The 27,991-nt window shown below is 44.5% G+C and overlaps 1 protein-coding gene across 1 annotated transcript in view; it reads right to left on the reverse strand.

Annotated features, from left to right (window-relative positions):
• The window catches only part of LOC119967928 (triadin-like), a 233,906-nt gene that overhangs the window by 83,884 nt on the left and 122,031 nt on the right, over positions 1–27,991 (reverse strand). Inside the window, exons 17-25 of the mRNA XM_038801024.1 lie at positions 26,656–26,700; positions 24,376–24,396; positions 17,399–17,443; positions 16,577–16,597; positions 15,156–15,200; positions 8,494–9,438; positions 2,426–2,452; positions 1,782–1,808; positions 1,540–1,563 (exon numbers count right to left, since the gene is read on the reverse strand). Coding sequence (XP_038656952.1) covers positions 1,540–1,563; positions 1,782–1,808; positions 2,426–2,452; positions 8,494–9,438; positions 15,156–15,200; positions 16,577–16,597; positions 17,399–17,443; positions 24,376–24,396; positions 26,656–26,700 — 1,200 coding nt within the window. The remainder of the gene's footprint in view (positions 1–1,539; positions 1,564–1,781; positions 1,809–2,425; positions 2,453–8,493; positions 9,439–15,155; positions 15,201–16,576; positions 16,598–17,398; positions 17,444–24,375; positions 24,397–26,655; positions 26,701–27,991) is intronic.

Raw genomic sequence — 27,991 nt, forward strand, 5'->3', positions numbered from 1 at the left:
ACTACCTTTGAGTTCCTACTTTTAGGTATCTCCCTAGCTCCTGAAAATCTAACTGTGGGACCTCTCCATGTCTTTGTTACCAAAGTGTGCCACAAATTCTGGGTTACTCCCTAACCCTTGCAGAATATGCTGCACCCTCTCATTGATGTCCTGTACCTTAGCACCAGCGAGGCAACACACTTGCCAGAATTTTCCACCCAATTTTCGGCGGTCGGTATTGCTGATGAGGGTGGAGAATTGAGGGGAAGTTCCAATACGGCTTTTACACTGGCAGGATTTCACCACTTGATTGACCCGATCCCCACTGTCAGTTACGCAATGGGGTTCCTGCTATGAAATATTGGCAACCACTTTATCATAAATTTAAATATAATTAGCAGTCATTCCCACTGCTTTAGCCCTCCCCATGTTAGAAATTCACATCCCGCCCATTGATGTGACATCACGTCGGCAGGGATTACAACAGGTCTGGACCAACATGGACCTCTCAAACGGTATGTACAGCCCCCAGGGGAGAGAGGTAATTCTCAGGCAGTCCTGTGGCACTTCCAGGGGTCAGTGCCAGAGAGGTGCAGTTCCCATGTCTGTGAGGTGGGTCCCTGAGCGCCATGAGAGGGGTGCCTTTGTCCATGGGACAGGGTGGTCCCATGTCCGTGAGGTGAGTCCCATGTCTGTGGAGGGGGGGGGGGGGGGGGGGGTGTCGGGGTTCGTTTACTTTTTAGATTGGGGGTACACCCCTGGCAGTGTGATATCACGGGATCCGCTTCCAAGATTTTGTCTTGACTAAATCTCAAAAAAGTATGGTGGAGCCAGTGGGCTACAGTCCACTTTTCACACCTAAGTTGACACTTCATCAAAAATGAGAAAATTCCATTCGTTATGTGGGACTCACAAAAATACGTAGAAAAATGCCAGTCTGCCCCTGACTGTGGAATCTCATATCACAATTGCATTTTTACTCTTTGCTGTTCCCTCCTGGGCAGTTCCTTCAAATTCTGTCATGGTCTGTATGCCGTTCCCCCAAGGTTTCAACAGTCCTTTCATTCTCCAATGTGGAACACCTGTTTGAGAGTGGCAAACTCCTCAGATCCACTTGTACTTTCAATCTCTTCCTACTCATACAAATGGATATCCCTTTACTATCCTCAACTTCTACTGTCTGTGGAATAGCCACATCTTGCAACATACAATCCAAGAAACACTCATTCATCCTGATACACCACAGTGAATCAAGCTGCCCCAAGTTCAGAAACACTGAGCTCAAGCTGAGACACTTCCTCCACACCCAAGGCAGGTGAAGTGTTCTAATGTTCCCACCTGGTGCAGGAATTGCAAGCAACAGGTATCACATGCCCCTCGGTGATTTAACTCAAAAACTATTTTTTACAATATAGCTAGTATCTCGTCAAAACTATTAATTTTAATGAACACCTCAATATGGAACTTTACTTTTGTATTTAGATGTCACCAATGATTTAAACAAAAGTTGGCTAAAATCGCTTGGATTTTTAAAATATTGTTTTAAAAGAGTATTTGTACCTGATTTTATAGCAAGTTTAGAACCTAAAAAATAAAATAGCAAATATTAATTCAGGGCATAATAATCAAAGAAAATAGACAATACAGAGATAGCTAATTTTAGTTGTGCAGTGTTCTAACGGCATCACAATTTTACGTTTACTAAAACTGGCTGATTTCTTTTTTTTTTACTTCAATCATGCATAATTGGAACACATTACAAATGAAGTTAAACCTGATTTAGAATCTCAGAATATACATACTTTCTACTTCAACCAAAGGAGGTTTCTCTGGGAAATGAAATCACAGAATGAGATTGTGCTGCTTTGTCCTAACACATTTTGTTTGGCACAATGACATCTCATTGATGCAAGTTCGAAGAACCTACATAATTGGCTGGCACAGAAAGCTTTAAACAGGCAAGCACAAAAGCAGGAGAAAACAAAATACACTTCAATTGATTGTTTCAATGCTGCAGGCTTCAATGAAGCAAAAGGAACAAAACTGAGTGTGATACACAAAAGGTAAATCAAGTAACAATTTTAATAAGTCACAAATCGAGAATGTCTTCTTCATTTATGGAACACTGTTCATGCATTAATAAACTTCAAGCACGTTATTCACCTTACAATATATTTTAGAGATCATTAGAGATGCACATATTCTTAAATGGTCAAGTTTGCCCACATCAGCCAGCAATCTCAATAGTCAAGTTAGGATTATACCCCTTATGTCTGTTTAAATCTTCGATAGACATTGCTCCCAAATTTGATTTGCTGAGTTGAGCACTTTGCTCATATTGAATATGAGTGCTCCTTCTCAGCAGAAGTCAGACAAACATAAATGGTTGCATAAATAGCATGCACTAAAATATCACATGCAGATAAGTGTGCCCCAAACTACATACTTGCTGCTTTTTGCTTTGTTGAACTGGCTGGAAAAAAATCAGGTGACAAAGTGAATTGGAAGTTACTAGAGGTGAGAATGAAAGGTTGTCAGATGGAGTTTTACTTCTTACCTTGGCTTTGTAATCTGATCGTAAGAGAAATCAACACAGGATTATTTTAAAAAACAAACTAGATAAACTAATATTGTGCTGAATGCACATGATGTATGAATGCAGCCTGCAGCATCCAGTCTAGTTCTGAAAGTAACATTTAATACAGTGTGGCTGAACATTGGTTCGCACACGAACATGATTGGTGCTGGTATTTGCATCATGGTGTCATTCACAATGCATTTTGAAGACTATTCTTTCACTGTAAAGTGTAAACATTCTTATTGTTCAATAGTGCATCTCAAGTTAAACTTCTACAAATGCACAATGGTGCTGTTATGTATTTCAGGGCATTTCCCCCCATTTTGGTGTTTTTGGCATTGAAAAGCAACTTGGAAAATTAAGTGCACCTACTGATTTTCTACCAACTCTCAAAACAGTCAAATAGTAATCAGTTTTATTTTATGCAAAATGGATAGTTTCCAAAAAAATCTCCTTTAGGAGTCTTTAACTCTCCAAAACTGTCCACTAACAATGGTGGTTAAGTTGAGGAACGATTCACAGGATGCATTCACGGCAACTTCATATGTGAGTACAATAGCAGTTGAATGGACAAATTTGGACCAAGAGGCTTAACTCTGGAGCACAAGAAAATAATTCGAATTCAGAGTATTGCCAGAATAGATGAAGAAACTGAAATCAAGGACGAAGAGAATGGGCCATAAAAGAAGAAGTTTGAGAGAGGAACTGGATCTAGTCTAAGTTAATTGGATAAACTCGATGAACAGCGATGAGAAATATTTGAGTACAATTTCAGCGGAGGAGTATCAAAAAAAATTAACCATCTCCTGGAATGTTTCCTGAGAAGTTTTCAGTGGTATCTTTATAGAAAGATCCTTTTTATATATATATAATAGGGCCCGGATTTATGTGTTATGAGTGACGTCACATCTGAAAGAGACTGGTATTCTAGCCGCCAATCTCAGGACGCTGCCAAGATGACTGTGGCCAGAGTTCCAATGAAATCAAGGTTACACGTAGCCTAATATAATTTTAAGTTAGAGGGAGTATTGCATAGGATTGAATAACTGAATAAAATTAAGATAATAATATGGATCATTTCAATGTGGCTGTTCTGCAGCAAAAGGTATTTAAACAATGCTTAACATATGTAAGTCAAGTTTGCTTAGTCCCAGATGACCTTTGGAGGGGAGAGCTGGCTGGTGGTGCTTTAACCTGAGGATCATGACATCTCAGGTGAGGGGCAAGGTTGAGAAGGCGGGGCCTTCATGAATAACTTCAGCGGGAACTGAACCCATGCTGTTTACCTTATTCTGCATCAGAAACCAGCTGCGGAATCCTCCGTTGGCAGGATCCTCTGCCCCCCCCCGGCAGCGCACCCATGCCAGCGTGTTTCCCGATGGTGTGGAATGGCCGATAATGGGGTACGCCATTAGACGGCTGCGGGAACGGAGGATTCTGCTGCCGGCGGGGGCGCAGGATGGAGAATCCCGTCCCAGATGCCCAGCCAACTGAACTAAAGCAGCCCAATTAATATATGTGCAGGTCAATTAAAAGATTTAAGGCAACAATAAGCCAGAAGGATGGAACCACATAACCACATTCCACATTTCAATATTCAGGAAAATCATTCTTCCAATCACTTCTATGTCCACTCTTTGCTCAAGCTATCCAAACCTCTCTGTTTTGCAGAATTTTACATGAATTAATCTTAATAGATGGGAAATCCTTCAGGAACCATTGTTTGCCATACCCAATATTCCCAATGTGGAATAGTTGAGGTGTACTTTTAAAATTCAACAAAAGGGTTGAGTTATTGAGTCTAGAATCTGTCATTAACAAAACGCAGTTATTTTTCCAGGAGTCATAATCACTCTACTCGAGTGAATGTTACACGTGATGCCAACAAAAGTGGCCTTGAGCTTATCGGCATTCAGTCTTTTTTCATCTGGCTCATTTCACAAATCAGTTCAGGCTGTCTTTCTTCCCCCACTGCCTCCAGACAATGAAAGCTGCCTTTCCAGTAACCCAGTTAACTGCAGATTTTCAGTTCTAAATGATTTTAATTCTGTGAGAAGCTTTTTGTAAATTTGTCAGGATTACTAAAAGCAAGTTATAGACTGTCAAACATAATTTTCTTTAGAATGTCTTGGCTTTCCCTTGACATTTGGTCATTGGCTACAGGTTTGTTGCAATTCTGTAGGAATGTACATAGGAACAGGAGTAAGCCATTCAGCCCTTCAAGCCTGTCCTGTCATTTAATGAGATCATGGCTGATCTGTGACCTAACTCTAGATACCTGCCTTAGGCTCATATTCCTTAATCTTTGCTTAACAAAAACCTATCTATCTCAGATTTTAAACTGACAACTGATCTAGTTTCAACTATTGTTTGTGGGAGAGAGTTCCAAACCTCTACCACCTTTGAGTACAGAAGCCCTTCCTAACATCTTACCTGAACGGTCTCGCCCTAATATTTTACACTATGCCCCTTAGTTTTAGAATCTCCAACCGGTGGACATAGTTTATTTTTCATAGAATCTTAGAATCATGGAATTCCTACGGTGCAGAAGGAAGCCATTCGGCCGATCGAATCTGCACTGACCCTCCAAAAGAGCACCCTACCCTGGCCCACTCCCTTATCCCCATAATCCCACCCAGCCCGCACATCCTTGGACACTAAGGGACAATTTAGCATGGCCAATTTGCCTAACTTGCACATCTTTGGAATGTGGGAAGAAACCAGAGCAACGCAGAGGAAACCCACATAGACATGGGGAGAATGTGCAGACTCCACACAGTCACACAAGGCTGAAATTGAACTTAGGATCCTGGTGCTGTGAGACAGCAGTGCTAACCACTTTATCTAGCCTGTCATTCCCTATTGATATCTTGAACACTTTAATCAGATTACCCGTTAACCTTCTAAATTCTGGAGAAAACATGTCTAATTTGAGTAATCTCTCCTTGTAACTGAACCCCTGTAATCCAGGTTTCATTTTTATAAACCTACATTGTACTCCCTCCAAGGGAAAATATCCTTCCTCAGGTGTGGTGCCTGGAATTGCTCACAGAGGGGTTTAATCAGGGTTTAGTATTGCTGCCGCATAACCCCTGTGTCTTTATATTCCAATTCTCTAGATATAAAGACTGGCATTCCATTAGCTTTTTTGATTATTTTCTGCACTTGTTCCTGGCATTTTAAGGACCTATGCCCCTGAACCCCAAATCTCTTTTTACATTCACTGTACCTAACCTCTTTCCATTTAGAAAGTACTCTGCCCTATCCTTTGGTCCAAAATGGAGAACCTCACACTTACTTACATTAAATTCCATCTGCCACAATTTTGCCCATTCATCTAGTCGGCCAATATTGCTTTGCAATTTTATGCTATCATCTCGGCTGTCTACAAAGCCACCTAACGTTACACGATCTGCGAATCTAGATATATGACTTTCTGTGCCATCATGCAAGCAATTAATGAATAATGTGAATAATTGAGGCCCCAACACTGTTCCCTGTGGTACACCACTGCCAATTAGAATAATTATCCATTATTCCCACTCTCTGTCATCTGTTGCTCAACCAATTTCCTAACCATGTCAATAACGTGCCCTCCACTCCGTCGGCAACCTTAGTCAATATAATAATAATAATAATATTGTCTCTTGTCACTTTTGACTTTATCAAATGCCTTCTGGAAATCCATATAAACGACATCCATAGACATTCCCTTATCCACTAGCTTAATGACCTCTTCAAAAAATTTAATGAGATTGGTGAGGCATGACCTTCACTTCACAAATCCATGCTGGCGCTCCCTGATCAACTGAATATTTTCAAGGTATTCAGCTACCCCATCCCTGAATATAGACTCTAACAATTTTCCCACCACAGACGTTAGGCTAACTGGTCTGTAATTCCCTGGTTCCCCCCTTTCACCCTTCTTAAAAAGTGGAGTGAAATGTGCAATTTTCCAATCCAGAGGGACTACTCCTGTATCTAGAGAACTCTGAAAGATTATAGTTAGGGCATCCGTAATGTGCTCCCTCATTTCCTTTAACACCCTCGGATGGAAACCATCAGATCTTGGGTATTTGTCACACTTTAATTTCCATTAATTTCCTAGTTACTGAGGGTGTACTTATGTTAATTGTATTAAGTCCCTGTATTCTATCGATGAATTTTTGAGGACATCCGTCAAGTTATCCTCTTTTACAAACTGTAACTACTGAGGCAAAGTAACTATTCAACATGTCTACCATTTCCCCACTATCACTGACAATGGGCTGGATTCTCCCAAAAAGGGACTATGTCCACAGCCTGCGTAAAAATGCTGGAGTTTTACTCTAGGGAGTCCTGGAAAAAAGTACCACTAATTCAATGCCCTGCAGAGGGCTAGCAGCGACCAGGAGTATTTCATGCAGCTTTAGTCGCTTCCAGTTTTGAGTCGACGCATGCGCACGGTGGCGGCCTCTAGCGACCGCGCTGAGCTCCATGGCAGACTCGGACCATGGAGGCAGAGTGAAAAATTAGACCCTACCCCCTCTTCCCTGATCGGCCACTCGCGCAAGGATTTGACGGCGTGGATCTAAACCCCGGCCACCTGTAAGGCCCCCCAAATGTCCGATCCACCCCCTCCCCCACCAGGATGGCCACTGACTGAGTCCGCAGCTGCCACTCCAGCATCCCGACTGGCAATACCAGGTTAGTTCCACGCCGTCGGGAACTCGGCCGGCCGGGAGTAGAGGATCGCTGGGCTGGCATCTGTCAATGGACCCCCAGCCGCATGGCAATCACACCGATTCTCAGGTCCCGGAGAATTGCCGGACCGGTGCCGGGCCCGTTTTCAGCATGAAATTGGATTCTCTACCCCCGTGCCAAACGTGATTCCGACGCGGGGCTGCAGAGAATCCAGCCCAATATCTCAATTTTCAGCTTTTAGTAGGCCTACATTTCCCACCCACCACCGGTTTCCCTTTACATGACTAAATAAATTATTCCTATTGAATTTAATGTCCCTTGCAAGTTTCATTATATAACCCCTTTAGTCGCTCTTATAAGCTGCTTTGTGACCTTCTGCTGGTCCTTGTACATATCCCGGATCTGGGCTATGTCTTGCATTTTTGTAAGCCCTTTCGTTTAGTTTTATGCTGTCCCTAACCTCATCAGTTGGCCATGGCTGTTTTTTTTTACATTTTTGTACATTTTTATCCTCTTTGAACTAATCGCTACTTAGACCTATATGGTAATTTTCTTTTTTTACATAGAATTTACAGTGCAGAAGGAGGCCATTCAGCCCATCGAGTCTGCACCGGCTCTTGGAAAGAGCGCCCTACCCAAGCCCATACTTCCACCCTACCCCCATAACCCAGAAACCCCACCCAACACTAAGGGCAATTTGGACCCTAAGGGCAATTTAGCCTGGCCAATTCAGCTAACCTGCACATCTTTGGACTGTGGGAGGAAACCGGAGCACAGGGAGGAAACCCACGCACACACGGGGAGAACGTGCAGACTCCACACAGACAGTGACCCAAGCCGGGATTCGAACCTAGGACCCTGGAGCTGTGAAGCATTTGTGCTAACCACTATGCTACCGTACTGTGAATGATTAGTAGTGATGTGTGTATAAAGATATATTTGCTCCTACATATAATTCCTGTTTTGATTTTTAAAATTATACCGTGCCTTGAGCTTTTAAAAAAATTAATGCAATAATTTTACAAGATAGTCTTGCTTGAATAATCATTGGTTTAACTGATCTAATATCCATGTTCTTTCTATTGCTAAAAGGAGGACTAAACTGGACTGATGATTGCCAGATATGATAATCCATCCATGTACCCCCAGATACTCATTGGTAATTTTGTACCTTTAGCATTGGAACAAAGGAGTACAGCACTGAAATGTTAGAAACACACATCAATTGCTCATTGCTTTAGTTTTTGCCTTACCTTTCTCTGCCGGTTTTGGTTTCTCTATCGGTTTTGGTTGCTCTGTTGGTTTCTGTTTCTCTGTCGGTTTCTGTTTCTCTGTCGGTTTCTGTTTCTCTGTCGGTTTCCGTTCCTCTGTCATTTTCGTTTTTTGTTTCTCTGCCAGTTTCGGTTTTTGTTTGCCTGTCGGTTTCTGTTTCTCTGTCGGTTTCTGTTTCTCTGTCGGTTTCCGTTCCTCTGTCGTTTTCGTTTTTTGTTTCTCTGCCAGTTTCGGTTTTTGTTTGCCTGTCGGTTTCCGTTCCTCTGTCGGTTTCGGTTTTTGGTTCTCTGTCAGTTTTGATTTTTCTTTCTCTGTCGGATTCCGTTTCTCTGTCGGTTTCCGTTTCTCTGTCAGTTTTGATTTTTCTTTCTTTGTCGGTTTCCGTTTCTCTGTCAGTTTTGGTCTTTGTTTCTCTGTCAGTTTCGTTTTTTGTTTCTCTATCGGTTTCTGTTTCTCTGTCGGTTTCTGTTTCTCTGTCGGTTTAGGTTTTGATTTCTCTGTCAGTTTCGGTTTTGGTTTCTCTGCCAGTTTCGGTTTTGACTTCTCGGTCGGTTTTGATTTTTGTTTCTCTGTCGGTTTCCGTTTCTCTGTCGGTTTCCGTTTCTCTGTCAGTTTTGGTCTTTGTTTCTCTGTCAGTTTCGTTTTTTGTTTCTCTGTCAGTTTCCGTTTCTCTGTCGGTTTAGGTTTTGGTTTCTCTGCCGGTTTCGGTTTTGATTTCTCTGTCGGTTTTGATTTTCGTTTCTCTGTCGGTTTCAGTTTTTGTTTCTCTGTCGGTTTCGGTTTCGGTTTCTCCGTCGGTTTCGGTTTTGATTTCTCAGTTGGTTTCGATTTTTGTTTCTCTGTCAGTTTCAGTTTTTGTTTCTCTGTTAGTTTTGGTTTTGGTTTCTCTGTCGGTTTTGATTTCATATGCTTCAGGGATTTTGCTTCTAAACATTTAATGAACAATTAAAATAAATTCCATATTAATGATATTATGATTGTACATGGAAATCGCAGGTATTAAGAACAAAGAACAAAGAAAAGTACAGCACAGGAACAGGCCCTTCGGCCCTCCAAGCCCGTGCCGACCATGCTGCCCAACTATCTTCTACGCATCCTGGGTCCGTATCCCTCTATTCCCATCCTATTCATGTATTTGTCAAGGTGTCCCTTAAATGTCACTATCGTCCCTGCTTCCACCACCTCCTCCGGCAGCAAGTTCCATGCACCCACTACCCTCTGTCTAAAATATTTGCCTCGTACATCTCTAAACATTGCCCCTCGCACCTTAAACCTATGCCCCCTAGTAATTGACCCCTCTATCCTGGGGAAAAGCTTCTGACTGTCCACTCTGTCTATGACCCTCATAATTTTGTAGACCTCTATCACGTCACCCCTCAACCTCCGTTGTTCCAGTGAGAACAAACCGAGTTTATTCAACCGCTCCTCATAGCTAATGCCCTCCATACCAGACAACATCCTGGTAAATCTCTTCTGCACCCTCTCTGAAGCATCCACATCCTCCTGGTAGTGTGGTGACTAGAATTGAACACTATACTCCAAGTGTGGCCTAACTAAGGTTCTAAACAGCTGCAACATGACTTGCCAATTATTATACTCAGTGCCCCGTCCAATGAAGGAAAGCATGCCGTATGCCTTCTTGACTACCTTCTCCACCTGTGTTGCCCCTTTCAGTAAACTGTGGACCTGTACACCTAGATCTCTCTGACTTTCGATACTCTTGAGGGTTCTACCATTCACTGTATATTCCCTACCTGCATTAGATCTTCCAAAATGCATTGCCTCACATTTGTCCGGATTAAACTCCATCTGCCATCTCACTGCCCAAGTCTCCAAACAATCTAAATCCTGCTGTATCCTCTGACAGTCCTCATTGCTACCTGCAATTCCACCAACCTTTGTGTCGTCTGCAAACTTATTAATCAGACCAGTTACATTTTCCTCCAAATCATTTATATATACTACGAACAGCAAAGGTCCCAGCACTGATCCCTGCGGAACACCACTAGTCACAGCCCTCCAATTAGAAAAACACCCTTCCATTGCTACTCTCTGCCTTCTATGACCTAGCCAGTTCTGTATCCACCTTGCCAGCTCACCCCTGATCCTGTGTTACTTCACCTTTTGTACCAGTCCACCATGAGGGACCTTGTCAAAGGCCTTATTGAAGTCCATATAGACAACATCCACTGCCCTACCTGCATCAATCATCTTTGTGACCTCTTTGAAAAACTCTGTCAAGTTAGTGAGACATGACCTCCCCTTCACAAAACCATGCTGCATCTCACTAATACGTCATAATCACTAATACACAGGACGCCAAAGCGTGTAGTGATGCAGTGGGGAAGGTAACACTGACACAGGAGAGTACTTGTAGGCAAGGGGAGGTGTTGAAGTGTGTATACTTCAACTCAAGAAGCATCAGGAATAAGGTGGGTGAACTTAAGGCATGGATCGGTACTTGGGACTACGATGTGGTGGCCATCACGGAAACTTGGATAGAAGAGGGGCAGAAATGGTTGTTGGAGGTCCCTGGTTATAGATGCTTCAACAGGGTTAGGGAGGATGGTAAAAGAGGTGGGGGGTGGGGGTGGCATTGTTAATTAGAGATAGTATAACAGCTGGAGAAAGGCAGTTCGAGGAGGATCTGCCTACTGAGGTAGTATGGGTTGAAGTCAGAAATAGGAAAGGAGCAGTCACCTTGTTGGGAGTTTTCTATAGGCCCCCCAATAGCAACAGGGATGTGGAGGAACAGATTGGGAAACAGATTTTGGAAAGGTGCAGAAGTCACAGGGTAGTAGTCATGGGTGACTTCAACTTCCCAAACATTGAGTGGAAACTCTTTAGATCAAATAGTTTGGATGGGGTGGTGTTTGTGCAGTGTGTCCAGGAAGCTTTTCTAACACAGTATGTAGATTGTCCGACCAGAGGGGAAGCCATATTGGATTTGGTACTTGGTAATGAACCAGGGCAAGTGATAGATTTGTTAGTGGGGGAGCATTTTGGAGGTAGTGACCACAATTCTGTGACTTTCACTTTAGTAATGGAGAGGGAGAGGTGCGTGCAACAGGGCAAGGTTTATAATTGGGGGAAGGTTAAATATAATGCTGTAATGCTGTCAGACAAGAATTGAAGTGCATAAGTTGGGAACATAGGCTGTCAGGGAAGGACACAAGTGAAATGTGGAACTTGTTCAAGGAACAGGTACTGTGTGTCTTTGATATGTATGTCCCTGTCAGACAGGGAAGAGATGGTCGAGTGAGGGAACCATGGTTGACAAGAGAGGTTGAATGTCTTGTTAAGAGGAAGAAGGAGACTTATGTAAGGCTGAGGAAACAAGGTTCAGACAGGGCTGTTGTCAGCTGCAAAGAGACATAGATAGGATGCAGAGCTGGGCTGAGAAGTGGCAGATGGAGTTTAACCCTGACAAGTGTGAGGTTGTCCATTTTGGAAGGACAAATATGAATGCGGAATACAGGGTTAACGGTAGAGTTCTTGGCAATGTAGAGGAGCAGAGAGACCTTGGGGTCTATGTTCATAGATCTTTGAAAGTTGCCACTCAAGTGGGTAGAGCTGTGAAGAAGGCCTATGGTGTGCTAGCGTTCATTAGCAGAGGGATTGAATTTAAGAGCCGTGAGGTGATGATGCAGTTGTACAAAACCTTGGTAAGGCCACATTTGGAGTACTGTGTGCAGTTCTGGTCACCTCATTTTAGGAAGGATGTGGAAGTTTTGGAAAAGGTGCAAATGAGATTTACCAGGATGTTGCCTGAAATGGAGAGTAGGTCTTACGAGGAAAGGTTGAGGATGCTAAGCCTTTTCTCATTAGAACTGAGAAAGATGAGGGGCGACTTGATAGAGGTTTATAAGATGATCAGGGGAATAGATAGAGTATACAGTCAGAGACTTCTTCCCCGGGTGGAACAAACCATTACAAGAGGACATAAATTTAAGGTAAATGGTGGAAGATATAGGGGGGATGTCAGAGGTAGGTTCTTTACCCAGAGAGTAGTGGGGGCATGGAATGCACTGCCTGTGGAAGTAGTTGAGTGGAAACGTTAGGGACCTTCAAGCGGCTATTGGATAGGTACATGGATTATGGTAGAATAATGGAGTGTAGATTAATTTGTTCTTAAGGGCAGCACGGTGGCATTCTGGATAGCACAATTACTTCACAGCTCCAGGTTCCCAGGTTCGATTTCAGCTTGGGTCTCTGTCTGTGTGGAGTCTGCATATCCTCCCCGTGTGTGCGTGGGTTTCCTCCGGGTGCTCCAGTTTCCTCCCACAGTCCAAAGATGTGCAGGTTGGGTGGATTGGCCATGATAAATTGCCCTTAGTGTCCAAAATTCTATGATCTATGATTAACCTGGGACAAAAGTTCGGCACAACATTGTGGGCCGAAGGGCCTGTTCTGTGCTGTATTCCTCTAAGTCTAAGTCTAAGTCCATTTGCTTCCAAATGGGAGTAGATCCTGTCTCGAAGAATTCTCTCCAGTAATTTCCCTACCACTGACGTAAGGCTCACCGGCCTGTAGTTCCCTGGATTATCCTTTCTACCCTTCTTAAACAAAGAAACAACATTGGCTATTCTCCAGTCCTCCGGGACATCATCTGAAGACAGTGAGGATCCAAAGATTTCTGTCAAGGCCTCAGCAATTTCCTCTGTAACCTCCTTCAGTATTCTGTGGTAGATCCCATCAGGCCCTGGGGACTTATCTATGTTAATATTTTTCAAGACGCCCAACACCTCGTCTTTTTGGATCTCAATGTGACCCAGGCTATCTACACATCCTTCTCCAGACTCAACATCCACCAATTCCTTCTCTTTGGTGAATACTGATGCAAAGTATTCATTTAGTACCTCGCCCATTTCCTCTGTCTCCACACATAGATTCCCTTGCCTATCCTTCAGTGGGCCAACCCTTTCCCTGGCTACCCTCTTGCTTTTTAGTCATAAAAAGGTATACATTAAACACATTGTATGTACAAATGCAATAGTTAATTACATTAGTAGGAGGTTTTAGTTGTCCCCAAAAGGCTGTCAGTTGCACCCACTTACAGGAAGTCTTGCTGCACACAGAAGTTAAATCTAGGTGAGAATCTCATGAGTATATACAAAACGTGTCATGTGAAATCATTTTGACTCCAATGCCACTTTTACACTCACAGCCTTATTACCACAAGTGCAGTTCCTGCCAACAAACAATGAATTGCACAAATTGTCTCAAATCACAGAAGTAATAGAAAGCAGTCTGGATAAAAATGGTAAAGTTAGTCCGCTTCATCCTCAAGTTAATGAGCATTCTATGTAGCAGCACAGTTTTTTGGGGAGGTCATTCAGCACAGCAGAAGCTCTTAAAATATACTTGCTTAAAAGGAGAGGTTTGCTGTGGAAAAGTTTAAGCTTACAGTGACCAACTACTGCAAATGTAGCCAATGCTGTATTTTGTCAAGAAATAGGGAAGAAACCTTCTGTTTCTGTTGATGCCTTCGTGCAGGAGCTGCGAGAAAAGAGGATGACCTTTTTGGGAGGAGATGGTGACGAATAAAGTACAGATCAACTCTGCTTGGATGGGGGCAGTAGAGTAAATGGCATTTTCCAGATCCATAGCACACGCAATATGCTTGTTAGCAAAGGAATTGTAGTACCCCGCACGGGACACACAGGGTGGGAATGCGTGTCTTCCCACACTCCTCATGGAGTATCAGATCCTTCATTAGGGGCACGGTATTTTGTTAATTACAGTATAAAGGGTAAGGCACAGGCTGCAGGAGAACCCGATAGCAATTTACCGGGTAGTGTACATATCGTTCTTGTAAATAAACTTGGTGTGAGAAAAAAAAGGTGCAGTGACCTTCACAGACGTGATTTTGCTCAGGAGCACAATTTACATCAAACAAATCAAATCTGTGAGCTATTATGATGCTACAGAGCGAACATGCAAAGCATTGTTGTTTACTATAGAAAAACAGAAGTGAATATATTTTTGCAGGGTAATACTTTTCAGAGAGATGCATTTCTGAAACTGCCCAAAGAGGCAGCTGATGCAGAAGGAAAAGTAAACAAATATGTCCTTTGACTGAATGATGTTACCAGGCCAGGCTATTTCTATCAATATTCAGTCTCTTGATTTCAATGAAAATAAGAAAGAGATCTGAATATGTCCCAAAATCGTTTGGTTTGCACTATTTACCAAAGACAGAATTTACAACTATAAGAGTGTGTAAAGGTACAGTTGCTGCTGCACCTTATTCTCACTGTCACTTCTAGTTGCACACCAGATACAAGTATCATGTCTGGATTCTGTAAACCAATGATCAATGCTCATGTTGGCACTCAAAGTCTTCAAGAAGTTGAACATCCCAAATTTTAATTGTTTTAATTGTACTTTACTATGACCATGATTATCATAAGATTCTTAAAACATTTTCACAAGATGATCCAAGAGCTGATAAGTACTGCTTTAATTTGAGTAACCTCCATTTTATTTCCATTGCCAAGAGAATAAACTGGAGTGCGGATTGCTCAATATGACTACCCACCCATCCCCAGAGGCTCACTGGTAGTTTTATACATTTAGCAATAAAGGAGAGTGAGGAAGTTAGAAACACAAGTACATTTCATTGCTTTAATTTTTGTATTACCTTTCTCTGTAAGTTTCGGTTTCACCTGCTTCACAGTTGCCGCCTCTAAACATTTAATGAATGATTGAATTAGGTTTGCTATTAATCAGAATTTAATTGTACAGTGCAAAGTAGACAACAAACTGTAAAATATACTACATAAAACATGGATGATAGAACTCAGCTCAAGGCACTGGCTAATGACGTGCAGATAGGAAAGAAGGCAAGCAGCAATGAATTTTACAAAACTGGTTGCTCTTCAATTTAATCAATTACATCTGTGAGACAAAATGAGATCCGGAGGCTGGACAGCATCACTGCTGTTTCTAGACAAGGACATCTGGTGAGGCAGCAGACACCTGCCATAAAAATGAAGGATTTTTAATGTGGGCACAGATGCATTTGTGCATATGAAGTTTGATCAACCACAGGAAAGGTGACCAAAATTACTTCCAATGTGTTTATAGCAGGAATGTGGGAAAATTCCTTTCATTAAGGATGCCCTGGAGGAACTGATGCAGAACGTATGGCAATTTTCTCCCCCAAAAATGTCAAATCTGGTTGGATGGAAGTCCCTAAACTATAGCCAAAGCCAAGAGGGTTTTGCATTGTGCGAAGTCAAGTGAAAACATAGCTATACCGACCTTTGCCTATTTCATTTTGTTCTGGGGCTCAATACACATGATCTAAGTGAAAGCTGGCAAAGCAACATCAGCACAGAGCCAGCACTCAAAGCATGCACCCTTTCTGAAGCTTCTCTTCCTGCAGGGAAACTTTTTGTGCCTACCAGAAACAGCTTTCACTGTTCATACAAATGTTTAAAGTATGAATATTGGTGCAGAAACCGTGCTTCAAGAATCCAGATTAGACCAGGGTGTGTCAATTTTCACAGGTGAAAAGAGAAATGGATCCCGCTCAAAGAATGCGTAATTCGGCTCAGAAGCTTATTAATATAATTACCATAAAGTGACAATGCTGACTGGAACCACAGTCAAATTCTATTTTGACTGCCTATTGTCTCCATTATAAAAGGCACTGAAAATCAAGTTTGTAACCAGACAGCTGAATTTCACCTCACTGAAGAGCCTGCAAGTCAACATTCATGTACACAAGTCACAGAGCCAGATTTATTTTACAAAAACGTAATTGCTGAGGCTGTTGTAATGTTCAGTCAAGCTAAGCGGTGAATGAAAAATCTTGAATCTTGGTCATTACTGCTTGAATCAGTCTTACAGAAGAGCCATGTTACACTAAATTGTTTAGTTTGTAATCATTCACTGAGGAAAGCGATCAGAATATTTAAACAGCTGGAGACAAGCAATTCATGCACTCATTTACTTTGTAAGCTGCTCTCATCATTTATATCTAGAACATTTGCAAGGAATGACAGATCTAAATCAAAAAAAATTATTGCAAATAACCAGAATAAAACTTTCACTCACTTTTTATTTTGGGCTTTACTGCTGTTCAAGAGAAGAATGACAACAATCTGAGACAACCAGTTTCTTTTTGAAAGTTTGGGTTCCCTACCACTGGGGAACTCATTTTTTTGAATGATGACCACATGCAACATCAATGTTTCTCTCCTTGGACTGATAATGTTACATGACTGTGTCAAAATTCTGACAGGATTAGACACGGTAGATTCAAAAAGAATGTTCCCGATGGTGGGGGAGTCTAAAACTAGGGGTCATAGTTTGAAGAAAAGGGGTAAACCTTTTATGGCTAAGGTGGGAAGTTTCTTCACCCAGAGAGTGGTGAATCTGTGGAATTCCCGACCACAGAAAGTAGTTGAGGCCAAAATATTTGTGTAATTTTAAGAAGGAATTAGATATAGTTCTTGGGGCTAAAGAGTTCAAGGGATATGGGGGAGGGCAGGATAAGGGTATTGAACTTGATGATCAGAAATGGTCAGAATGAATGAAGGAGCAGGCTCGAAGGGCTGAATGGCCTCCTGCTGCTGCTATTTTCTATGTTACTATGCTGCAAAAAGTCAGATCTGACCCTGCCTTTCACAACATTGTAAGAATAAAGGACTTATTAGTTACGTAAAAAGAAAGAATGGTGGATTGTGGCTGCTATTAGTTTTGCTAATTGCTTTCAACAATTCCTATGGAATCCAACAATTCAACTCCTATGGAAAATTGGAGTGCAGAATGTGAGACCTAATAACCCCACCACCCCCCTTAATTATTTGTAGCTTTAACAACTGGAAGAAAGGGGAGCTGTGTGTAAATATCACATCGGTTAAACTTCTCTGTTACCTTCTTTTGCAGGTTTTGGTTTCACTTGCTTCATGGCATCTGCCTCTAAACATTTGCAAAACAATTGAATTAGTTTCCTAATTAATCATTCATACTACACATGAAGATAAGCCAGTTATTAGTCTTATCAGATGCATGTATAACAGCTGTAGAATAAATAATGCAGTAAAACACATTCTATGTATAGACACATGCATTAATGAAAACATTAAAACACATGTGGATGTTTTTGCCTCATTGCACATTCATTGTGCACAAAAATTGGAGTTGTACCCCCAAAAATGGTTGACAGTAAAGTTTTCCAGTGGCAATACATGTAGAGAGGAAATTTCCCAAATTTTGGCTAAGGGCAGGATTTACCGACTGCCGCGCTGTGGTTTTCGGCGGCGGAAGCAGCTCGCTAGCGGGATCTATCGGTCCCACCATTAACAATGAGATTTCTCATTGAGAGCACCCCTTATCGGCGGGAAACCTATGCACCAGCGTGGGACCGGAATTTCCCTCCGGAGAAAATAGTGGTAAATTCCGCCCTAAGTGTCACTTTTGGTGCGAAAACCAGTGTGAATCCCATCGGACCCATCTGGATCGCAATTGTTAGGCACTTTAAAAAAAATCTCCCTGGTGAAAACTGCTTCACCTATGGCATGAACCATCTGATTCTCCCGTCCTGGGGGGGTCACCTGAGCACTTTAATGAAGGGGGCATTGCATTTAAATGATACCACAGCACTTGCTCACATTCATTCTAGGAGGATGGAAGTAAGGAAGCCAGCTCCATGCTTTAAACAAGGGGCCCTAACCAAAATGTTGGATACTGTGAATCAGAGAAGGGCAGCAATCTATCCACTGGACGGCAGGAAATCCTCGAGAAAGGTCACAAACCGTGCCTGGGAGATGGTGGCCGCACTGGTAAATGCTAGTATACTCCACAAGATGCCAAAAGATGAATGATCTATTCCGTTCTGCCAGTCTAAGTGCTCATGTACCCTCTCTGCACTCCACCTTGTCATCACTCCTCAGAATGCCATCTCATGTTTTTGAGCGTGAAAAATTTGGGTCAGAAACAACTGTCTTTAACTTAACTAAAGATAATTAAAATGAAATGGTGATAGAGTTAGCTAAAGTGGACTGGGTGGGTAGATTAGAAGGTGTGACTGCTGGAAAACTTTAAGAATTGGGTTCTAAGTATTGAACAATTTAACAGTTAAAATTCTGGAGTTAGCGTGTGTTTGACTACAATGGTCATGTGTTTAAAAAAAATGATTCTCTTTTGCAGGGTCTGGGTGCTTTCAGCAACAAGAAGGTGAAATCGAAAAAGAATGTGTTTTTCAGTCTAGGCTAATGGACTGTGGTTTGATTGGGAAAGTCTCTGGGAGTTAAAGGGCGGGATTCTCCGACCCCCCCGCCGGGCTGGAGAATCGCCGGGGCAGGCGGCGTGAATCCCGCCCCGCTGCCCCAACGCCGGCTGCCGGATTCTCCGGCGCCAGTTTTGCGGCGGGAGCGGGCCGTTGGTAGCGGCCCCCCAGCGATTCTCCGGCCCACGATGAGCCGAGTGGCCACTCGTGTTCGGCTGGTCCCGCCAGCATATATTACACCAGTTCAGTACCGGCGGCATCTGACTCTGCGGGCGGCCTGTGGAGTCCTTGGGGGGGAATCTGGCTCCGGGAGGTGCCCACGGTGGCCTGCCCCGTGATCAGGGCCAACCGATCCGCGGGCGGGCCTGTGCCGTGGGGCCACTCCTCCCCTCCGCGCCACCAATGTAATGGTCCGCCATGGCTAACGCACAGAAGAACCACCCTGCGCAAGCGCTGGGATGACGCCAGCACACGCTGGCGCTCCCACGCATGCGTCAACTTGTGCCGGCCGGCGGAGGCCCTACGACACCGGTTGGCACAGTGCCAAGTACTTCGACGCCGGCGCTGGCCTAGCCCCAGAAGGTGTGGAGGATTCCGCACCTTCCGGGCAGCCCGACACCGGAGTGGTTCACGCCACTCCTCAGCGCCGGTACGGCCCGCCCCATCGGCAAGGGCAAGGGGAGAATCCCGCCCAAAGTGCCTGCAGAAATAAATTGTTTTATAGCTTGGGGACAGGGGGTCATTGCTGCGTAGAGCCAATAGAGAGAGGCATTTTGACAGGCTTGGAGAAACGGTTTTTGGAGAAAATTGTGGAGAGAGAATTGGTGGAGAAACTTGGAGAGAGAAGAGGCTCCCCCAGGGTCGGATGCCCTCTCACCCCACAGGCCGCCACCTGACCCTTCAACGCCGAGGTCCCACCAGAGGGGGCCTCCGATGGGGTCTGGCCCGCAATCAGGCCAGACCGCTCCAGCGCCGTGCTGGCCCCCTGTGGGGGCCAGAATCGTACAGGGGCGTTAGGGGCCTCACGGTAGCATGGTGGTTAGCATCAATGCTTCACAGCTCCAGGGTCCCAGGTTCGATTCCCGGCTGGGTCACTGTCTGTGTGGAGTCTGCACGTCCTCCCTGTGTGTGCGTGGGTTTCCTCCGGGTGCTCCGGTTTCCTCCCACAGTCCAAAGATGTGTGGGTTAGGTGGATTGGCCACGCTAAATTGCCCGTAGTGTAAGGTTAATGGGGGGATTGTTGGGTTACGGGTATACAGGTTACGTGGGTTTAAGTGGGGTGATCATTGCTCGGCACAACATCGAGGGCCGAAGGGCCTGTTCTGTGCTGTACTGTTCTATGTTCTATAACCAGGCCTGGTTCGCGTCATCGTGAAACGCGAAGGTGTTCACGATGACGCAAACTCTTGAGCCCAATACTGGAGAATTGTCCTCCACATCTGGAGCACTGAGAGTAGTTTTGGTCCCCATATTTAAGGAAAAATTTTATTTCATTGGTGGCGGTTCAGAGAAGGTCCGCTAGGATGTTCCCCGGTATGGAGCAGTTGTCCAATGAGCAACGGTTGAACAGGTTGGGACTCTACTCATAATTTAGAAGAATGAGAGGTGATCTCATTAAAACACATAGAATTCTTAAGGGGCTTGACAGGATAAATGCTGACAAGATGGGCTGGATTCTCCTTTTCAGCGGCCAATTGCCGGCTTGAACGGAGATCCTCGGGAGCTTTACGTGGGGAAAATCAATACCAACCCCTCACCGATTCTGGGACCGGTGAGGGGCTATCAACTATGCTGGGTGAAACTCCCGGCTCCTGCGGAGAATGGCCGCACATACGCACGGCTAATGACCTGCAGCAGTCGTGCTGTACAACATGGTGCCGGCAGTGCGCAGACCCGACCCGCCATCAGTGACCCCACAGGCCAGCACCTCACATCTGTGCCCCAGCCCTCACGGAAGCACCCCCGGCCAGTGACATGGATTCCCGCTAAGTGTGGCAACGCTGGACACAGTTTGCAGCGGCCATGCCGGGTTCCTGACATCTGAAACCACACGTGTCCCGTGCCATCGGGAACTCGGCCCATCGGGGGAGGAGCATCGCAGGAGGGCTGGCTGATAATGCACCAACGCTGCTGCAATGATGCCATTTTCGAGGGGGCGGAGCATGGCTGACCAGCGTCAAACTGGTGCATGCCCCGTTTGGGCACTGGTGTCAATTCTCCACCCGATCGTCGATTACGATATCAGAGTCGGGCAACGGAGGATCCGTCCCATGTTTTCCCTCATGGGAGAGCCTCTCACCAGAGGGCAGTCTCAGAGCAAAGGGGTGCCAATTTCATACTGAGAGGAGGAGATGTTTCTTCTCTCAGAGAGTTGTGAGTCTTGCATGCTCAAGAGGCCGAATGGCCGACTTCTTCCCGTCTAAAATATGGAACCAATCTTGCGCCAAAATATTTCTGTACCATCTGGGTCGACATCAATTTGGCTCTGGCTCCTTTTATTTTCCCAAGGCTCTCCTGGAAGACTTTGGGGTATTTACCGATGACTTAATACATTTCCCCAGCCTGAACATCTCTAACCAGTTTAGCCTGACCCGCTGGAGCAAATCTCACCCCATATGTCTTGGTCCCTGTCCCTGCATAACGGTGAGTAGAAGATGGGCTGATTGCTGCTTGTAGGTCACAGGGGTCATTGGTAGTGCTCTTAGTCCACAAAGGTTCCCCCATGTAGTCTGTCCTTTGTCTTTCAAACTCAAGGTTTGGATACCAGTTCGGAAGTTGATAAAATGTATGCTGTCTGATGACAGATGTTTAGCACAGGGCTAAATCGCTGGCTTTGGAAGCAGACCAAGGCAGGCCAGCGGCACGGTTCAATTTCCGTACCAGCCTTCCCAAACAGGCGCCGGAATGTGGCGACTAGGGGCTTTTCACAGTAACTTAATTTGAAGCCGACTTGTGACAATAAGCGATTTTCATTTCATTTTTCATTTCAAATATGGCAGCCGCTGTGTCCACTCCCATTTCTAATGGATGACCATTTACCAGCAGCTTTATCATTATTGGGGTGACCTTGGTAATGATGTTGCGGTTTAGTTACACTTTCTCTGTTTCTGGGCGTGAGTATATCTGTATGGTATGGGTCTGTGTTGGCCTTGGATTCTCCCCTGAGCAGCACACATATTTGCCTTTTTTGCGCCTTGGTTGCGCCCTTTTACAGTGCTTACAATAGTCCATCATCTGACATCTGCAACTTTCCGGAACAAGTTCCTTCATATCCTTAGGCCGGTCATAATATATCCTTGACTGCCGGAGGATGTACTTTTACATGAGGCTCCTCCCCCACCAGAGGATGTTGTTGTCTGATGGCCCTTGTAGTTCCCGAGTCCGTTTTTCTGCATTTTCTGGGGATACGGTTATCTCAATGGCTTTTTTTTTACTTCCATATTGGGTTCTGCCAGTAATATTTTCTGAGTTATATTGTTTGTTCCATACACCAATCTGTCTCGCAACATCTCAGTGAGGGATGGACCAAATGCATAATATTCTGCTAGTTTCGGCAATCTGGTCAAAAGAATCAGTGACAGGTCCCCCCAGGGTTCTCCACGTTCTATTAAAGTCGTATCTCTGGAGGATGGTAAAAGGCTTTGGCTCATGGTGATTTTGCACTAAGTCTACGAGCTGCGAGTGGGGAGTATCTGGATAGGTCAGGCTTTTTTATCATGCTGAATGTCGGGGTACCGCATGCTGTCAGCAGAATCACTTTCTGGGCTTCTCATCTCCCACAATTCTGATGGCGAAGAGGAAGTAATGCATATGTTCCATGTGTTGGCCCCAGTCTTTTCCTTTAACGCCATTGAGGTTGGGTTTACCGAACAGAAGCATGTTGTTTCTTAATGGAGAAGCCGCTCATTTTCAATTCTGCAAGATACTCGGAAACTTGTTTTCACTCCTTGTCACCAATGTAATAACTTTGCCAAGGCCAGTTTTCCAACAACAAATCCTTTTATTGCGGTAACAAAAAATGGCCACTACAACAGCTTGCAACACTTGTGTCCAAGTCCGGGGAAATGCCGGTCTGGGTTGGAACAATGGGTTTTAAGCTCCCACCACACACCTCCTATTGGCTGAGCTACTGCCCACTCAATAGGAGAAATCATATTCCACAAAGCACACAGAAGATCTATTGATGATCCCCTATGTCTTTCGTGGCCACCATAACACTCTGAATTATGTGCAAATCTTCACACAGCTAATATGTAAAACATGGGCATTTTTTTAAAAAATGGTCTTTTACAGTAGGTACACTGAAATGCACAGTGTGGTAGCAACAAATAACTTTCACACCCAGCTATAAATGTTGAAAGGAGTGAACAGTTGCTGTGGAAATTTAGCCCTAATAATCTAATCTTAGCATAAATCATGTGGTATTTTTTGGGAACAAAGTGAGAACAAGAAATGCAGTTCACTCAATTAGCGTGCAATTTAGATTATAATATAATTAATATAATTATTATATTTTTATGATACTGGTGTTCGCCGCACCAAGCCTCCTTTTAACTGTCATCTCCACAATGAAATGTAGTACACTGGAAATTCATCATGCCAATCCACAAGCATAATTTCATCACAGTGAGGCTGCATAAGATCAGTTTAGATATACAAGACAGGTTTGTATCAATGAGCGCATATCTTGTTAAATTGAGCTTAGATGAGGGGCTGGATTCTCTGTTTCAGTGGAGAAGTGTCGGCTGGGACGGAGAATTTGCGGGAATTTTACGACGCCAAAATCGGCACCACTGATTCCGGGACCGATGAGGGGCTAGCAGCAGCGGGGTGAAACATCCGGCTCCCGCGCCGAAAACGGCCGGAGAATGGCCGAGTCTGTGGCCGCGCATACGCACGGCAACGACCTGCAGCGGTCGCTCCGTACAATATGCCACTGGCCATGAACGGACCAGACACACTGTCCGCGAGACCCCACAGGCCACCCCTGGCGATCCCCCACCAGTCACCCAGGCATCGTGGAAGTCCCATCCGGTCAGCAGCATGGATACCAGCCGAGTACGGCAGCACTGGACACAGTGCACAGTCGCCACGCTGGATTCCCGACCACTGAGACCACACATGTCCAACGCCATCGGGAACTCAGCCCATCGGGCCAATGGCGTTGCAACAGCGCACGCCTTGTAATGCGATTATGCCGTTTTAGAGTGGGCAGAGACTCGCAAACCAGAGTCAAACAGGCGCCTGCCGCGATTTGGGCATCGGAGTGGGTTCTCCACCCGATCGCCGATTACAATATCAGCGTCGGGTAATGGAGAATCCTGCCCGAGGAGTTTGGTCATTATTATTTATAAAGTCCTAACAAAATAGCCATATTGTAGTAAAGTGTAGAAAGTCTTCAGTTGCTGGTGAAATATTGAAGCCCTGTGCATCATGTGTATATATTTATTATATAAATAAAGGAAAAACAACTGGAGTCAAATCCAGCTCTTAATTCATTTTTCAAAACTATCCAAAAAAATCACAAGTGCTGTAAAATGAAAATTCATGCCAGGTTTCCTGTATAAGCCAACCATTTAACTCCACAACAAACAGCAAGAATAATATCAATAAAGGTACTCACTTGTTGCAGTTAGCTTTACTGCTGTTTAAGAAAAGCAAAATGAACACTTGAGGTAAAAATGTCAATAGAATTTTTAAAAAAATGTATATTATTGATACTAAACTATTCTGTCTTTGAATGGTGATCACACAAATTTCCTCTTTTAATTGGTAATGTTTATGCCTGGCACGTTGTTTAAAAGCAGCTTCATGATTTAAAAAAATAATTATTTCCTAGCATGTCAGCTACGCTGGCGAGGGAAGGAGTTCCAGCATTTTGACTCAGCGTCAGTGAAGGAACAGTGATATCGCTCCAAGTCAGGACGGTGGGTAGCACTCAATGTCACAAATTCATGGTTGGATTTTATTGTAGACTTTGGGACCCTGATGTCGGGACCAAGCAGGGCTCTCCAAAAGCTTACTTGCCAGATGCTGGTGCAACCTTCCAGGGCCTGTCCACTTAATTGGCCTCTATTGTACTTTAGCCCAATCAAAAGGCTGGCAGTTCTGGAACCTCAGTAGCACTACTGGAGAGATGGGCACTGATGAGGTAGGTTGAGAAGCACCAGGGTGTCAATATGGAGAATTCAAGCTTGTGAACTGGCATTATGAGTTGTTTGTGGTATTAAAAACTGATGAGGATCAAAATCTGTCAGGGCCCTTGGATTGGAGGGGGGAAAGACTCCAAATAATTCATTTGAGCCATAACTGCGGTCTTTCCTGCCTGCAGCCCTATCATTAGGCAAATGAAGCTCATCGTTGCAAAGATCGTCTGTCTTCCCAAAGTGAAGCAATCTCCACACCACTGGTGAAAAAATGAAGGTGAGGCCACAAAATTGTACGTATTTGGAGCTGTAATCATGTTAATTGGCTGGACACATCAATGATATAGGTAGCCAATCCAGTTTCCCATGCACTCCGGGGAAACCTCTCCGGTGGGCGAGAATATGTCAGAGAGCCATCCAAATGCAGCCTTTTCCCCTATTCTCCCAGTCCCACACCTTCATCCTATCTACAGAAGGCCAGGAAAATTCAACCTTCCCACTCTGGCTGATGGTCTAAAATGGGCAACATGGATTCAACTGCTCCTTAAGTCTCTCACCACACTCTATCTCATATCTCTCACTGTCTCTTAAATATCTTTCACTGTCTCTTAAATATCTCTCACTATCTCTTGAATATCTCTCACTGTCCCTTAAATATCTACCTCTAGGGCGGCATGTGGTGCAGTGGTTAGCACTGGGACCACGGCGCTCAGGACCCGGGTTCGAATTGGTCCTGGGTCACTGTCCGTGTGGAGTTTGCACATTCTCCCCATGTCTGCATGCGTTTCACCCCCACAACCCAAAGATGCGCAGGTTAGGTGGATTGGCCACGCTAAATATGTACCTCTGTCGCATAAATATCTCTCACCATACTCTATCTCTTGGTTTTAAGACAAGTGCAAATCAGGGGAGATATATAATGTGTAGTTGTCCCAATATCAACCATTTATACCATTGACCAAATTCAAAATGACAAACTGTAAAGCTGGATAAATTACAGGTGCTGTTTGGGCATCTTTTTCTTACTGTCACTTTTTGGGGTGCACCAAGCAAACTAACATGTGTGGATTCCATAAATGAATTACCAATGTTCATGTAATACTCAAACTGTCCAACAGATAAGCTTGTCAGTCTTTATTTGGAACATAGTTTGGCTAATAATTGTACCTTTCAATTGCAAGATTTTCAAATGATTTTTAGACTTTTCACCTTGGAAATAATCACTGGTTTAAATGGTCTCATCTCCCTTTTCTTTTCAATGCCAAAAGGAAGAGTCCAGATTGCGAGATATTATATCCCATCCAAACCCAGAGATTTCATAGAATTTACAGTGCAGAAGGAGGCCATTCGGCCCATCGAGTCTGCACCGGCTCTTGGAAAGAGCACCCTACCCAAGGTTAACACCTCCACCCTATCCCCATAACCCAGCAACCCCACCCAACACTGACGGCAATTTTGGACACTAAGGGTAATTTATCATGTCCAATCCACCTAACCTGCACATCTTTGGACTGTGGGAGGAAACCGGAGCACCCGGAGGAAACCCACGCACACACGGGGAGGATGTGCAGACTCCCCATAGACAGTGACCCAAGCCGGAATCGAACCTGGGACCCTGGAGCTGTGAAGCGATTGTGCTATCCACAATGCTACCATGCTGTCCACACTGGTAGTTTTATACATTTAGCCTTGGAATAAAGAAGGGCTGCAAGATTAGAACCACATGTAAATATTAGATTGGATTAATTTTTGTGTACCTTTCTCTGTAGCTTTTGGTTTTGTTCGCTTCACAATTTCTGCCTCTGAAAAAATATAAATATTGATATTAGTCTCATATTTTGATGTATGATTCTTGTACATGTAATCGTTAATAATGAGGAAGTAACATTCCCTTAAAAAAGCAGCTAGTCACACCCACAACCTGTTGTTTTTAAGGTCAGGTGAAAACATTTATTCCAATTTTATTTTAAATTCATCATCCAACCGCTGTCAGCTCCAGTGCTCTGTTCAAATCACGGATTCTACACCTCAGCTCAATGCATGGCCGAGAACATACAGATAGAAAAGAAAGCAATCAGCAATTAATTTTATAAAGCTGGCTGTCTACCTTCATAATTTAATCAACTAGCCTGAACAAGAGGTTTTCTTAGTATAAAGTGGATTGAAAACATAGGAGTTACTAAACTTTGCATATTTTGTTTTACTTTGGATACTGTGCAATCCAAATTAAAGCTGAGAAATGCAATATTGACCGGAGTCAACACTCCAAGCAAAGATAAAACTTTCTATTAAAAGTAAATTACTGTGAATGCTGGAATCTGAAACCAAAAGAGAAAATGCTGGAAAATCTCAGCGGGTCTGTCAAAGCTTTGACAAAGGGTCCGTCTGGCTCGAAACATTGGGCGGGATTCTCCCAACGGGAGTCTAAGTGTCGATGCCGGAGTACAAACCGGAGTTTTTTACTCTGGCGTCGGCGCCCGTTCCCAGACCACTTTTCTGGGGCTACAGTGGGACTAGCAGGGGCCCGCGGCAATTTGCGGGGGTGGGGTTTTTGCGCGGCGTCAGAGACGCGGCGCTGCGTAAAAGCCGTGGCGCCTTGGGTCCCATGCATGCGCAGTTGGGCCAGCTCAATCCTGCGCATGTGTAGTTGGGCCACCCCATCCTGTGCATGCGTGGGAAACTTCTTACATGCGCCAACCGCGAACCAACATGGGGTCGGTGTTCAGGGACCGGCCGCGCTGGTAAGTAGTCCCGGACGGGAGAGGCCGGCCCGCTGATCGGTGGGCCACGATCGCGGACCAGACCCCATCAGAGGCCCCCCTGGTGAAGGAGCCCCCCTCCTCCCCCACAGGCTGCCCCCCGAGTGTTCCCGCAGAGTTCCCGCTGGCAGCGACCAGGGGTGAACAGCGCCGGCGGGTCTCTGATGTGTGGGAGTGGCTGCTCGGCCCATTCGGGCCGGAGAATCGGCGGCCCGCCGACTCCAGCGGCACGCAGCCGGCGCCACGCCAAGCACACCGGCGCAAATGGTGCAGATGCTCTGCACCTCGGAGAATCGCGCGCCGGCGCTGGGGTGTTGTGGCGCGGTTGCTCCGA

The sequence above is a fragment of the Scyliorhinus canicula genome, chromosome 6 (assembly GCF_902713615.1).
Source record: "Scyliorhinus canicula chromosome 6, sScyCan1.1, whole genome shotgun sequence".
Taxonomy (NCBI): domain Eukaryota; kingdom Metazoa; phylum Chordata; class Chondrichthyes; order Carcharhiniformes; family Scyliorhinidae; genus Scyliorhinus; species Scyliorhinus canicula.